This window comes from Drosophila navojoa, chromosome 2, assembly GCF_054131105.1.
Source record: "Drosophila navojoa isolate 15081-1374.11 chromosome 2, UAZ_NAV_1.0, whole genome shotgun sequence".
NCBI lineage: Eukaryota > Metazoa > Arthropoda > Insecta > Diptera > Drosophilidae > Drosophila > Drosophila navojoa.
In genome coordinates this window covers 26737966-26753574 of record NC_142890.1, presented here as the reverse complement: position 1 = coordinate 26753574, position 15609 = coordinate 26737966, and the positions used below count along the sequence as shown (strand labels likewise).

The following is a 15609-nucleotide window of genomic DNA, read 5'->3' as shown; positions in this document are numbered from 1 at the left end:
TAAGCTTGTGTTTGAATGAAAATAGGAAAATTAAAGTTTGTACACAATTGGCTTGCATGTTTCGAAGCGTGTTTGCTTTATGTGGGGCCTTGGGGTCACTTTTTGGAATATAGAACGAAATTCGAACCAATTTTGTTTTTAATATACATACAAAAATATAAACATTTCGAGTTTAATGCAGCGCAGTGTGTATATATTGTATATTTAAATGTTTTTTTTTTTTTATTTTTTAATTTATGTTTATATAAAAGTTTTTGGTTTTTGTTTTGTTGTTTTTCTTGAAGCACTACGGCCAATCGATTTTCAGGCTGCACTAAAAAGCTCTTCAAGCTCAAGGTATAAAGGCAAGACTTAAAAGCTTTGCAATGGAAGCCACTTGATCATTATTTGCAAATGATACTTATATATATGTATATATATATATTTATAAGGTGTCTATATAGAGTATGTAAAATTGTTGTTATATGAATATACAATTCGATTTTGGCTTACGTTTTCCATTGTCTTACCTAGCCACTTGGCTTTTTGACTGTAAATTTTAGTTATGTGAAATGTGTCTGTATTTTATTTTGATAAATTAATTTTAATTTTGATATACACATATGAAATGAAAATAAAATATATATATAAGAGTTTTAAGAAATTTCAATGTTTTTATAATATAGCTCTGTCTATATTTAACATTTATGCTTTTCTATTTGCATTAATTCGTTGAAAACAAAAACTAATTAAATTAAAATCAAAAGAAATATATTAAAGACAGTTCAGGTCTGCTCTCAAAGTACTGAAGAACTTGATAGACAATTAATCCTCTTCAGCTAGCTGCTAGTCTCGAAATACACCTCTTGAAATGTACGATTAATGCTGATATAATGAATATGATATATAATGCATAATGCTAATTTCATTTTGTCGTTTCTCACATGCAACTCAACTAAAGGCAAATGAACTCCTACGCTTTATACAACTGAAAAACTGACAGTAAATCAATAAAAGGATATATTTAACGAATGAGATAACACACAACCTGCGACAGCATGCTCCGACTATACTTAGCTATCATAATCGTAAAATTGCATTGATACGTGCGGCACAGGAACGGTTCCGGTTTTTATAGTGTAATTTGGGTAAGCCAAGGCAGTTCGGGTTTCAGTTTCAGTTTCGTTTTCGTTAAATTAAGTATCGATCAATGGAATTTTACGGCTTTGCATCATAAATGAATATGTCAGGTAGTTTACCATGTAATTGATGTATTTTATTTTTTTAGAACTAATATAAATGAATTTAGTTCAACACTTACGTCAGCTTTACTTTTTTTATTTATTTTGCTATAAAGATATTCTTGTGTGAGTGTTTGTTTATTTTTTTTCTTTTGGAAAAGAATTTAGTATAATTTCGTTCTATATAGAAATAGATATTGAGACTTCCAAAGAGAGAGAAAAATAGTAGAGATCGCTAACTGCTTGAAAACATATAATTATTAATGTCAAAAGCGTTAAACAAAAATATGCCTTTAAAAAATGTAAAAAACAGAAAGATTCGTGTGTACCTAAAAACAATTGTTGACTAAAATTAATAAAAATATTTGTACTTAAAAGAGGTTTATTTTGAAGGGTGACTTAAGCCTAAGTGTTCGACTTACGTATATATATATACATATATACGATATATATATATATATACGTACAAACGATATACAACTAGTAATATTTGATCTGTTTGGATGAAAAACAAAAATGTACGACGACGTATACATAAAAAACATGAAAATCGTTTGATATTTGTTTGTTGTAATCAAAATTGTTTGCGAATTTATAGCATTTTTCTTTTTTTGGCAGTGTTGTAAAGATTAATGTTTGAGCTACATGTAATTTACCAACACTAGTCAACGCATCGAAATATTAGGCATGAAGTAATTGTAAATAGTTTTTTTGCTTCTTTTTTTTTGTAAATTTAAGGATATTTAAGTAAATGTATTTTTGTTTCGTCTTTTTTATCTTTAAAAACAAAGAAATGAATTTACTATATATATAAAGAACACTTTAAATGAGCACTCAGCAATTACTTTCTGGTAAAAGTTAGTTTTAAATTTAGTTTGTTCTCAATTTTTTTCATTGTTGAAAATTAGTAATAATCAAATCAAATGTAAAAATTATTCGTTTTAGTACGCTCGATTGGTTAATTTGTTGTTTTTAGTAAGTAGATACATATACGAGATATTGAAAGAAACTATGCTCTAATAGGTAATATATATAGATATAAATATGTATTGTATAGTATAAGTATGTAAATGCTTAGCGACGACATATTGCTGTCGCACCTTCTTTCTGATTTGTTGTACGTTTTTTATGCACCGTTGGCATGCCGTTGGCACCTATCGTTTGATATTGATGTGTGTGTTGTGGCTGTTGACCCGATCGGATCGCCCCCAATGATATTGACTTTCTTGGATAATCGCCGGCCGCGGCTCGGGCCGCCGTCGTCGAATCTTTGCCCTTAATGCGTCGGTCATTGGGCCAAACGAATTGCAGGCGATACTCAGTGCTCAATTTTGTGATGGTCTTTTTGAATAGGCCATTTGACTCACCCGCCTGCGAAAGAGAAGAGCAGAATCACAAGAGACGAGAAGACCAAACAAACAAATGAGGAAGACAAACGAGAATGAGGGAGAGAAAGAGAAAAAGAAAGAGAAAGAGAGAAAGCAATCGCATTGACGCATTGAGTGTTCAATTCAATTCAATTATTATTAGCATTAGCATTAGTATTAGTATTAGTGTTAGCATTAATCGGTTTAGTTATGTTCAGTTATGGAACGATCACAGCACAGTTAACATTGAGAAAAATACAAAGAAAGAGAGCATGTTAGTTGGAGCAAGAGAGAAGAGAGGAAGAGAAAGAGAAAAATACACAAAGTACAAGTATAATTTGTAAATTTTGATATTAAATGCTAATTGATTTGAACTCTTCAATAGTTATACTTAATGATTCCAAATTTATACAAATATATATATATATATATATGCTTACAAAATAAACAAAAATACTTTGACTTATTTGCTTATTTTAATGAACTGTTATTAAATATTAATAATTATTCAAAAAACTATGCTTATATTCTTCGGTCCCATAACTTTTACAAGGCACATTCAACATAACCTGATGTTCAATATCCCGTGACTATTTATTGATAATAAAACATTTGGCATCAAAACCATGAGGCGCTTGGAAAAGTTAGGAGGGCTGTTAATCTGAACAAATCAAATTTAAAGTTTAAACTATAAATGAAATCTTTTATGTACTTAATTATGAGCATATAAAGTAAAGCCCCATGCACAAGAAATCCCAGAACATAAATGACACATACTTAAATATAATATACGAAACATTTATCAAGGATACATAGAAGTATTTATATGGCGGAAAAATAAAAATCGATAAACAACAGTAAAGGCAACTTATGCAAATGTTGAAGAGTTTTGCAGATTAAAAATTTACATTCAGGTCGAGTGTATGTGTGTCTATCTGTGCGACTGTCTGTCTCTCTGCCTGGTTGACTAACTGACGCTGTGGCCGTCAACTTAATGGCTAACACACACAGAGAGAGATGTGAGTGAGTGTTGCCTGTTACTACATCAGTTTCCTATATCTGCATTGGCGAGACAGAAACAAGTTACAAATGTAACGACATGTGTTATACACACACACACACACACACACACACACACACACACACACACACACCTAATAGAACTTGTCTATAATAGGAAATATGTGAAGGCCCAGCAGGAAAATGGGCTTGAGGTGGGGCTGGTATATCACGATAGACAGCGACTGTGAAAAAATACTAATAGAAATTGTTGCGCGTCGCTGGGCGCTCGGTTCCAGTGGCTGGTCCATTGGACCATTGAATCGCACCCTATCTCGGATCGGTATTGGCGACAGTTCCTTTTCATACTCGTATATTTTGCTTTCTTTTCTAGCTAGTGGCGCCATGACAAGGCATAAAATCATGCTGGTTAGCAATTTTGTCGCCTGACAACTTTGCGAACGTGTCGCAATTGAGATAGGGCGTTGCCATTGCAGCTTATCGCAGTGGATACGTATATATCACATACTTGTATATGTCTTTGTGTAGTATATAAGTAGCCATAAGCCAAATATGTGCTACATGCACATGCATTGCAAAATTTAAAAAGCGCTTTTAGTCGGGATTGTTGGAATTCATGTAGACTTAGTTGATTATCAGAGAAAGATTAAATCTGGAATATTCATTTGATACCCAATGACATTAGCTGAAAAACTTAAGTCAAGCATATCGGTGCTGCTCAAATTGAGCTTGAGTGACACGTTTACATTTTGGAAAAAATTTTAAATTTTGTAGAATCCTTAACTTTGCTGAAGCTTGTTGACTTCAACGTAACATTATATATATATTGTTATAAATAAATTCTATAAAATTTGCATCTTAAAAAAATTAAATTGATTTTAAAATTTCATGCCTTTTTACAGCTTTCTAAAGGTCATAAAAACGCAAGGAATTAAACCATGCTCGCGAATAACTTTCGACCCTCTATAAGTTTTACTGACTCAGAAAAACCCGATTGCATCGGTTCTTCAACGAATTCGTTCGCGATCGGACGAACACTTTTCTTTTATTATTATTATTATTATTATTACTATTATTGTTATTAGAGCGACTGAATATCATATTTCGCTTTGCGAACTACGATTTGTATAAAAAGGGTAAATTAAATGTTCTTCTTTTTCAACTTTCTACTATCTAATTGGACATTTGTTTTTTGATGTAATTTGAAATAATCGATAACATATGCTATAATTTCCGTTATTCTAAACAATAGTCATTGGATATCAACCCCAAATTGCAAGAAACATGCACAACATAAGTAAGGGATAACATATACGAGTATATTATCGGCAGGCACACATAGGAACATTTGGAAATATCAATACGTATATAAGGTATATAATATTGATCGATCATCATTATATGCGTATCATATTAGCTACAGCATTCAATTAACAATTGTGTACCTGTTTAGTTGCAGTTCCATCGATCTCCGATGCAATGGGATAGGCGCGGCCATTGGGCACTACGGGTGGTCCTTCCGATTTGCTGCGGCGCGAGGGTGTGCCACGCTCCTCCGACTGCAAATATAAAGAAAGAGAGCACGAGAGAGAGGGAGAGGAAAGGGGCACACACACACACAAGTTAATTAGTAGTTCATTAATATTACGCATACGACATGCTGACGCACATGATCAGGTAGCAGAACAGCAGCAGAGCCTGGCACCCAAATGAAACCCAATTAATTATGTATTGCCAGGGTGTGTAATAAAAAGACACACACACTCACGTACATACATAATCAAATAAACATGCATGTGTATGTGCGTATATATATATAGTAGAGTGTGTCCTTGTGTGCAACATGTGCGCATTTTTAATTAGCATTGGCAGTGCGACCGACCGCACAACCACCAAGCCACATTTGTGCCTTTTTATGTGACATTAGAAACCACTGAGTATGGCTTTTGGCCACAAATGCACACCCAAACACACACAAAGATACATACATACATACATACATATATGCACGTATATCTGCATAAACGAATTAACCTCAATGTCAAACTAAGCAAAAGTCAACCTGCGCACATATAATATTTTTACATAGACCCTTTATCAAATGCGCATTATGCATTAATAAAAAATGTATTAATAAAGAAGTCCCGCGAGAGTGTACCTAATGGGTGCTGCTGACTTTAAGACTCTATGCACTTTAAAAATGGGATATAGATTAAGATAGGTTGTTTCACTTTTTGGGAATGCCACGATGTACTCTAAATAACTAATGTGATCTTCAATAATTGCATAATAAAATGAAATTCTTTGTCAATTAATAATACAGAGGAACTAATGCTGATTGACTAACTTTATATATATTTTTTATGAGTTCATAGCAGACTACTGCTAGTTAAATATATTTTTGCTGGAAGCTATTATGCTGCTAAACATGTTAAGGAACATAAAACTCTTACATTTTTATGTACACATAATTGTATCCTACACTGTACTTTTTGCTCGTAGGCCCTACTTGAAGTTTCAACAGCTGATGAATTTATACGATGGCAGCTCCTCAATTTTCCAAGAGCCCACAAATGTGCGCATAACCACTTGGACTTTATTTAATTTAATTTTATTTTATTCAGCCATTTCTCAACAGCTCATATGTGAACATTAAATACACATACAGAACGTGACTGCATTTCAAACAAATAAAAATAAATACAAGCTTATAAGATTTGTAAAAGTGAGAAATGAACACAAGGATTCTTTTTATAAAATATACATTTTCGGAAGATTTTTCATAGCATATGAAAATGGATTTTTTGATGCCCAAGTGTACAAATTTTGCTGAATCAGCTGATATTTCTGAGTAGTTTTTTCTTATACTATACAATACTTCTTTTGCTGATTTTACTGCACAATTCTTTAATATTTCTCTTTAGTTTAATCAATAATAAATGTTGATTAAAATCCTACGCTTGAGACCCCTAAGGTAAATTTATTGAGGCAACATCTGACACCAGACAACTGTTCGCAATATTTGTGCTAGCATCGCGCATCGAGCAAGGTCAAATCAAAGGTGAGTTGTACACATTGTAATATATATGTATACATATACATACATGCATATATATATATACTTGTATACATTTATATGAGGTACTTACCCTCGCCGAACGGTGTGCACTGGCATCCCGACGTGCGTCTGTATATTCGGATCCTATAATAAACTCGTGCGATTTATATGCTAATTCGGGGCATTTTTTCCGACGTGGCAATGGTGGCTCATTTGTTGGACCTATTTGGGTAGAAGAGGCGACACACACAATGACAAATGGTTAGAATAGATAATATATTGGCATCAATACGTTGCCATGACAAAGCCAGATAAGTGGACAAAGCTGTTCGGCTGCATAGATTAGGATTTGCTTGATACGCACCAACAAATTGACTTGGATTTGGAGCTGGCGCCCGGCGCACAACCTCCGGCCTCGAATTGCCCGTAAATTCATGCCAACGATAAGTGCTCCTATACTCCGAGTGGAGCTGCTGGTAAATAAGAAAAGAAAATGCAATCAATAAGTGCGGGTCGGAACTGAGTCTTCAATGAAATACATAAATAGTCTAACACTTTTGGCTTAAAAATAATCATTTATTTATTTAATAGTACCTACATAATAACTACCTAGAACCATACAACATAATTAAATATATATGTACACACTCCATATTACATATCCATTATATAATATATAAAACCCAGAAACTCAATAGCTTTTAAGAATATAATAGAGAATATCTATTTATGATATAATTAAATTATTATTATTAATTCTATTTATTATCTGATAATTATTTTATTTACCCAATTATATTTTGCTTGTTTACTAAAAACTAACAAACAAATTTAATTAGGCATTACTAAATGCATATGAAGTTATCTCTGCCTCATTTCAATTCATGACAATTCCATAGAAAACAATTTAAATTTAAAATATTAAATGCTCATTTTCACAGACTATTAAAATATCATGATTTTTCCACTGTTTTATGCTAAATAAAACAATTAGGCAAACGCAACGCCCACAAAACAACATCAGCAAAAATTTATCTATTTGTATGTACAAGCGCCATCAACGAAACAATTAAATGAAATGTGTAATATATGCATACATATGTATATATGTATATGTACTCATATGTATATATAGCGTCATGCAACGCAATTGGCCAGTTTTGGCTAGCAGTTCGGGCGCTTGGCCAAAATGTGGTTGTCGCATTTGCAATGCAGCAATGGCAATCGTTAGGGCATGTCCTTCTTCAACTGCTGCTGCAAACATTTGATAATTGCCACTAGAAGAAGAGACAGCAAAGTTGCGAGGAAGAACTTGCTAGTGGAAAATCCATAGCTCCATAGCCAATTTGTACAGTCAGGAGTAGCGCTTTATGGCTACGACAAAGACAAAAGGCGCTCGTACGCTTCGTATCGATTGAGGCACAGCAACTGCAGCGAGGTCTAAGGACATTTTCGATTACAAACTAGCTGTAAATTGTGTTAAACCCGACAACAGTTGGAAATGGCAGACAAACAGACAGACGGACAGTTAGCGAGACTGTCAGTCGGTTAGTTGGACAGTTTGTGGAGTTAATTATGGCGTCAATTTCGTTTTTTGCTTTTGTTTTCGGAACTAACTTGGCCAAGCGCTGTTCCTAGCTATCTGTGTTGCCAGTTGCTTATGGAGTGCGCATTGCTTCTTGACGTTCGTAGAGCGTTCCACTTCTGTGGCACAGTACAAATAATTACCACTCGGCACGCAAAGCCAAAGACATCTGTGAGGCATTATTCATGCAGGACCCAGCCGGGGTCCTGCCATTGTTTAATTTTAATTTTTAAGTAGGTCTCGGCGCTTAACAGCTAATCGTGGCATTCCAAATGATTGCCCAAAAAGCCACTCAATCAATTTGGCAAACAGATTTAAAATTAACTCAATTTATAAGCGCATTAAATTATAATATACAAAATGGATAATGACTAGTTTCCTAAATACATCTCATATTCTTGCTTTATAAAACGATTATTTTAGATATTTATATATGCTTAGGCTTACATACAAAATGTGTTGAAATTAATTAAATAGTTGATAATAATAGGTATACAACTTCTTAGGAGTTAATAAAAATAAATTCCTATCAAAAGTGAATAAAAATAAACTTCTTATTGAAAGTGAACATCATTTAAAAGCACTTTTAATAGTTAAAAACATATTTAAAAACATATGTAGAGCTATTCTAGAACAGACCTAGGTATATATGGTAAGCCTAACTCTAAATAGTTATGAATTATGAACAGGATATTCACTTTAAAAGCAAGCCCCCGCCATATCTTAAATTTCACATTCCCTATTCTAACCACAACTGATTTTCAGATATGAATTCATGGATACCATGTGTACAGCCACACCTATTAGTCTGATCCAATATGCAGTTTGAAACCTTATTTAATGAGCACATAACACCCAGCCAATTAACCTAATTGGCAGCCAGGCCCTTTAAAGCCGTCTAGACAGGCGCTTGACATATATTCCAGTCTGGCCACCCAATCGACTGCCATTAAAAAGTTCATTAAAAATCAATTCGTCAGACAATAAATAACTTTAACAAACAATTTTCAAAGCGTTTCCCAGCCAACCTCATGGGAGTTGTGCGGGTATCGGTATAAAAGCCCAGCCAACCCATAGCCAAGCATTTTTGTAGAACTGCCGCAACTCATGCATTATGGAGAGGATGAACACTTTAATCGATTAATTGAAGGTGTGCGAGTGTATGCGAGCTGCCCTTAAGCCACCTTTGTCATTCGAATTGGCAGCGGGTGTGCTGCAGCGCGTTGGCGCGTTGGCACGTGGCAGCAACAGCTGCCCCTGCTTAAAACACATACTTTTCATTCTTTTTCCATGCTGCAGCCATTTATCATGTCAAGGATGAGGGAAACCTGCGGCAGGCAGCGCATAAATTTGCCAACTGATTTATGTGCGTTGCGCTCAATTGATTGCAGCCTCAAAATGCAAAACGTGTTTTTCTTTATTATTGCATAAATATTTGAAAACATTTCACTTTTGCGGTGCGCCAAAAGCTTATTTAAAATGTAATTTTCAGCGGGCTTTACCGTTGCTATTTTAGGCCGCGGAATAAAATTTGTTTTTTCCCAATTGCGGTTAAACACAGTTTTCCAGCTGTTCCACAAGCGAAAATTGAAACTGAATAAATTCAATTCAATTGAATATTAAAGTTTCTGCTCGGCTGGGCAATTGTCCTTTCTGCGAGCGCATTGACATTAAAATCCTGATAAGCCTGTTGACGGGCGCCGTTAGAGCTCGCTCTTATTGATTAAACTTTGTAATTAATTTCATTAAACCTGCGCTCAACGTGAAGTTGACAATGATTGAGTAGGCTTAATGGTTGCATACATATGTGATTACACATTAAGATAGTTAATTGAATTCTGAATGCAATTACGACAGACTTACATGCATGAAAATTTTGAACAGTTTCGACTAAATGTTAATGAAGCCTTGAGATATAAAATTTAACTAAAAAAGACAGGCACTAAAATAAATACCAAAGAAGAGAAGTAATGGAAAGGACATGTAAAAATGTACTCTATCATATAGTTGAGCTTACAACACAATTCAAAAACGAAATTCTAAGCGAAGTTCGACCTACATAAGCCCTTTATTAAATAAAGCCTCAGCCTCAGTGCAATTCGCAGCAACTAAAAGTATAAATATATAATATATCTATTAAACGAAGATACTCAACTCTAATAGCTACACAGCCCTCACTATTCTTAAGTGCTTCCCTCAAAAATCATTCTAATTTGTTATTGGCCATTTAACATTTTAATAGGCAGGACAATACTTCATGGCCCTCTAAAATGTCAAACTTACAAGAAATAAAAGTACATGAGCTGCACAATTTATCGATGTAAGTTGTTTATCGCTATACATATTTATACATGGGATAGCTGTGCTATGATGGCGAGTATCCGGTGCAATAATTTTCATAGCATACTTGCAGGCGTCAGCTTACACTGCGCCATAGTCCCCCGACAACAATTGCACTAAGCTACACGTGTTAGATAACCAAAACCGCAAACTATGTATACATACATACAAAGTGTGTGTATATATATACATATAGACAATATCGTGTACGTGTTTAATCTACCCAAAGGGACCTTTTGGTTTTATGCGAACGCAGGACACCTCGCAGTTATCGTCTGGCAGCCAGCCTGCCTGAGGTCCTTTAAATTGCGTGAAGTGCAAGGAAAATCAAGCACAAACAAGCGCATAAAATTTCATTCTCCAAAAGGGGTTTCTTTTGTTCTGGATTGCACGATAAGTTTCTGAGTTATCATAAGACCGAATAAAAATGAGTGCTTGTGCGTATACAGTGAAGTTGAAACGTTTTAGTTAAGAGACAAAAACAATTAAGAATAAATCCTTTCAAATTCATAGCAAGCCTAAAGTATTTTAATATTTGTTTTCTATATATTTAATAAATGTTGTAAGTTGTTGGGCAATATTGCATTAATTTGTCGGTATTTTTGTTTATCTTCTAGAAATTTATTTGAAATATTAAAATAAAGAAGTGTCAGTCAATATATTTTGTAATATTTTAAAAGTATTTTTTTTTTTATTAATTTTTGCCTGTATTTTTTCCAATAACCAAATGAAAATTATTGCCCATAAAATACGATAAATTTATATTATTCCCCTATTTGCTTGTATTTTTGCTTCCAATAATTGCGAAAATCTCCCAATCAAATCGTAATCAATCAAATACTATTTAATCACAATTAAATCCTTCGAATATTTCGCTTTTTTTGTCGAGTTTCTCATAAAAATTATATTCGAATTCAAATAAATATTCGCACTACACAACTGATCATGCAGCCCACGTGTGCAGGGTTTTCCCCTTTTCCATTTTCATTTTCAATTTTTTGTCCATTTTTCTTTTTTATTTCACGTTGCATTTTGTCATTTGACACCATTTTGTCTGGTGCAGACGACGAAATGGCAGGTGACAGAGGATAGGTGCTTTTATGGTTTCCACTGGCACAGACCAAAAACCAAACCATACCAAACACAAACATCTGGCAAACGCCTCAGACCCTTCACGCCCGACCCCTCTTGACATTCTCCACATGGGGCTGCCATGCTGTCTGGCATGTGGCATGCAGTATGCGTGCCTCTGGGCCGCTGCTGCGGTTTAGTTTGCTCGATTGCTCAACTAACCGCGCAATACAATCAGACTACGTGTGTGTCTGTGTATTTGCATATGTGTTTTTCTCTGTGTGGTTGTGTGTGTCTATGTCTGTTTGTTGCCTGCACCAGCAATTAATTCACTCAACATGACCCCAGCCTTGTCGGAATTCTAGGCTCCTCTGTTCATTTTTCCCATCTTCAGTGCAATTCGTTTGCCTAAATTTAAGTGCTCGGTTTTAAGCTGACAGCAACGAGCCACGCCCCTCATACCCTCGTTCACAAGCAGATTGACTTGTAACTGGGCTGCCCTCCTTGCACGTCCAAAGCAGCGCTAATATATTTCCCAGTTGTTGTCTGTGAGTCGTCCCTTAATGAGGCTGCCAGCGGACGCGCAACAGCACCAATGCACATTAGCAGCAGGGCGAATTGTCGGGTCGGTCGGTCGGTCAGTGGGGCCAACTTCGTTTAATTAAATAATGCCTCCCATTTGCATTAGCACACTGCATTCGGGTATCATAGCAATGTAGTCTGATATGAAACTCTTCATTTTCACAATTCATATTGTGAAATTATTCTTTTTGAATAAAAGTAATAAAATTAGATTACTACTTTAACACATTAAACTAACTAAAATCTTAAAAGAAATAAAATAAAATAATTAAGAATAAATACATAAGTAACATAACAAATATAAATAAAATATAACATTTTTTATAAATAATAAGAAAAACATATTTTACTGATGTAAACAGAAGTAAGTACATAAGTAATATAACAAATATAAATAAAATATAAAATATATATAAATATTAAGAAAAACATATTTTACTAATCATATTAATACAATATTTAATGAAATAATTATGACACTATCTAAAATAATATTTTTAAAAATTTCTGAAGAAAGAATAATTAAATTGATAATATTTTTGATTAAAAATGTATATTTAATTAAAAAAAAAAAAATTAATCGTAAAAATCTTAATAAAAATGTAAAAATATATGTGTAAGTATATGTAAATATAAAATTCAAAAGCATGATAAGCAAGCCGATGGCCTTAGTAGTCCGCGTTTTTCTTGTTAAATTAGCTAATAATTATATATTTAATTTAAAATTACAATAAAATATGTATCTATATGGTTAGAATAATGCTGTTCATGCAATAAATATTGTAAAATTTCATTAAATTGATCAGAAAAGTCTTCTTTATGGAATGTATTCATTGTAAATTATGAAAAGCTGTCTAAGTCTATCTACATATTCGTGTAAGGTTATGCCTTTCTAACTAGTGTACTCAATGCATCTTTCCTCATTATTGGCCAGAAAGAGCATATAATATTCGCTGACGTCACTTATTATGGCTCTAATAAGCCCATATTGTCTGGGTCCATAAATATGGATTACATTGCAACATGAAAGAAGCGAACAGCAGCCACGGTATAATTTGAGAGAATGTCAAATTAGATGCAATCAAATTGCTATTGTTGTGGTATTTAATAAAGCAAGTAGCTTTTATTATGTGAAATTTTCATGGGGTTAAATTAAATTAAATTAACAGAAAGTTCGGCAAAACAAACAAAGAGTTGACCATGGTAATATATAATATTAAAGAGTTTTTGATTTTGCCTCTACTCTGTATACATAAAAATGTTTAACAAATATAAATACATATAAGCAGCCAGTTGATCATTGACGACGAGTTAAGTAAAAGTTGTCGACAGGTAAATTGCGCAAGTTTTTGCAGTAGGAAAAATGTCAATGGACACAAACAGGACACACATTCCACATGTCAGCCAGTCGAAACTCATTTGTGTGTGACCGCAAATCGAGGGACATTAAACTTTTAAGACGCTTTTATTGCACATGAGCTCAACGCCCCTAACTCCGGCCGGTCTCTCGACTTCACTCAAGCTGTCAGCCAACGTCCTGCTCTATTCAATTTGTATCCTTTTTGGCTTACGGCTTTGCTCGACTGTGATTTGATGGCTTTGCGTTGACATTGCCGCTGACGGCTGATTTATTGCAAAGACCCAATGGCAAAGCAACGTCTACAGCTGAGAGCGACTAGCGCCGTATGGTGTATGCATAATATCCTCTGCACTTTCCGAGTTCATTCACCAACACCAAGCGGCAATGGGTTCGTTTTTTCTTCATCTACTTTTTCCTTTTGCGCAGCGATCCCAGCACGCTTTGTTTTAACACCCAGCCACGTCAGGCTCTTCGTATGCAAAGTGCATTCAGTTGGGTTCTTCTTTTTGCAAAATTCAAATACACGTAAATAATTTTACTTTACTGTTCAGAATTTGTCACTCAACGGTTTGCCTCATTTCACTGTGACGGTTCAATGGTTTGCTCACAAAAAATATGCAAATTATTCGTGAGATATTTTCAGAAACAACAAAGTACGATTCATCTTCAAGAGAAACAGATTTATAAAAATAATAATTTAACTCATGCAAAATCTAATACTTATATATAACATTGAATTTGACTGCTATACGCCTCGACCCTGTCTACTGAGCGCACATAAACTTATATTCAATTAGGCATGAAATGAAATTTCTACTTTTTCCTAAATTAATTTTCCACTTTTATTTAGTTAGCATGTCGTCAAACTCATATTATGTTTTATTTATTTCCCTGAGATGGCAAAACAAATAATTTGGAAATTTAAAACCACTTAAGTTATTAAGTTTGCATGTGGCAAAAGTTTCAGCTCAATAGTTTTCGACATCATGCCTAAGCAGAAGACGACGGCATAACTTTTCCACACTGACACACACAAAGACTATGCAACACTTCCTTCCGGTGGAAAATTCCAGACAGCTTCGGAAAACTTCTGCATAGACAACAGGCGCAAGCCATAAAACATTCTTTGTGCATATTTTAACGCAAAATGTAACTTGAATTACGCTGCAACAACAACAGAAACAATAAACAACAACCAGATGCACTTAATTGCATTTTGTTGTCCTCTCCCCTCTCATTTACTATCACTCAATCTCAGAAGTTCCCGCTCTCCATCTAAGCTTCCAAGTTGAAAGGCTGTCATAGTCACTTCCATCAACTACCTCAAGCTCAGTGTATACATATTCATATATATGTGAAGTTTGTATGTGCATATATCTATGACTACGAGCTGTTGATACATTATTCGAGCAGTTGCATGTGATTGGAATCTTAACAATTATCATGAAATTCGATGCTTTTATGCTGTGGCCTTGAAAACCATTTGGTGTCGAGTGCTGCAAACGCGTTTCATTTCCATTCATTTGCCGCTCGAGTGCATTTGCTGCATTTGTGTGAGTGACTCGGATTGTTTGTGAGTGAATGAGTGAGTCTTTGTCTGCTGAGATTGGTGCATCCATGTGGATAACCACTTTGATGACAACTATACGATCGATAGCACGTTCTATGTTTAGACTGTCTCGCGTTTGTGTTGCTTCAAGAAAATTGTTAAATAATAGCCACACTTGGGAATTATTCGCGTAACCCAATATATGGTAATCCCTATATGTATATTTCCACCTATCGTATCCGAAATTAATTGAGAATGAAAATGCGTTGTATAATAATCTGGTGGAGCTATATAAAATAGACATAACGATCATATCAAAACGATTATATCAAAAATATATTCTTGATCAGGTCATCGAGTTAAAAGTATATAGCTATGCCAATTTGTCTGTCAGTACTTCAATCGGACTGTTTGTCCGTCAGTCTAAGTGCAGAGATCTCGTTATCTACAAAACCCT

At 34.4% G+C, this 15609-nt stretch overlaps 1 protein-coding gene across 8 annotated transcripts in view; it reads right to left on the bottom strand.

Annotated features, from left to right (window-relative positions):
* LOC108653932 (uncharacterized) overlaps positions 1-15609 on the bottom strand; it is a 36260-nt gene that overhangs the window by 10028 nt on the left and 10623 nt on the right. For 5 of the 8 annotated variants that reach the window (XM_089259772.1, XM_089259774.1, XM_089259767.1 and 2 more), the window contains exons 3-6: positions 7030-7138; positions 6757-6887; positions 5053-5166; positions 2321-2591 (exon numbers count right to left, since the gene is read on the bottom strand). In XM_089259772.1, coding sequence (XP_089115898.1) covers positions 2321-2591; positions 5053-5166; positions 6757-6887; positions 7030-7138 — 625 coding nt within the window. Of the gene's footprint in view, positions 1-1253; positions 2592-5052; positions 5167-6756; positions 6888-7029; positions 7139-15609 lie in introns of those variants that run through there. The other 3 variants (XM_089259780.1, XM_089259777.1, XM_089259788.1) reach the window with 2 other exon arrangements.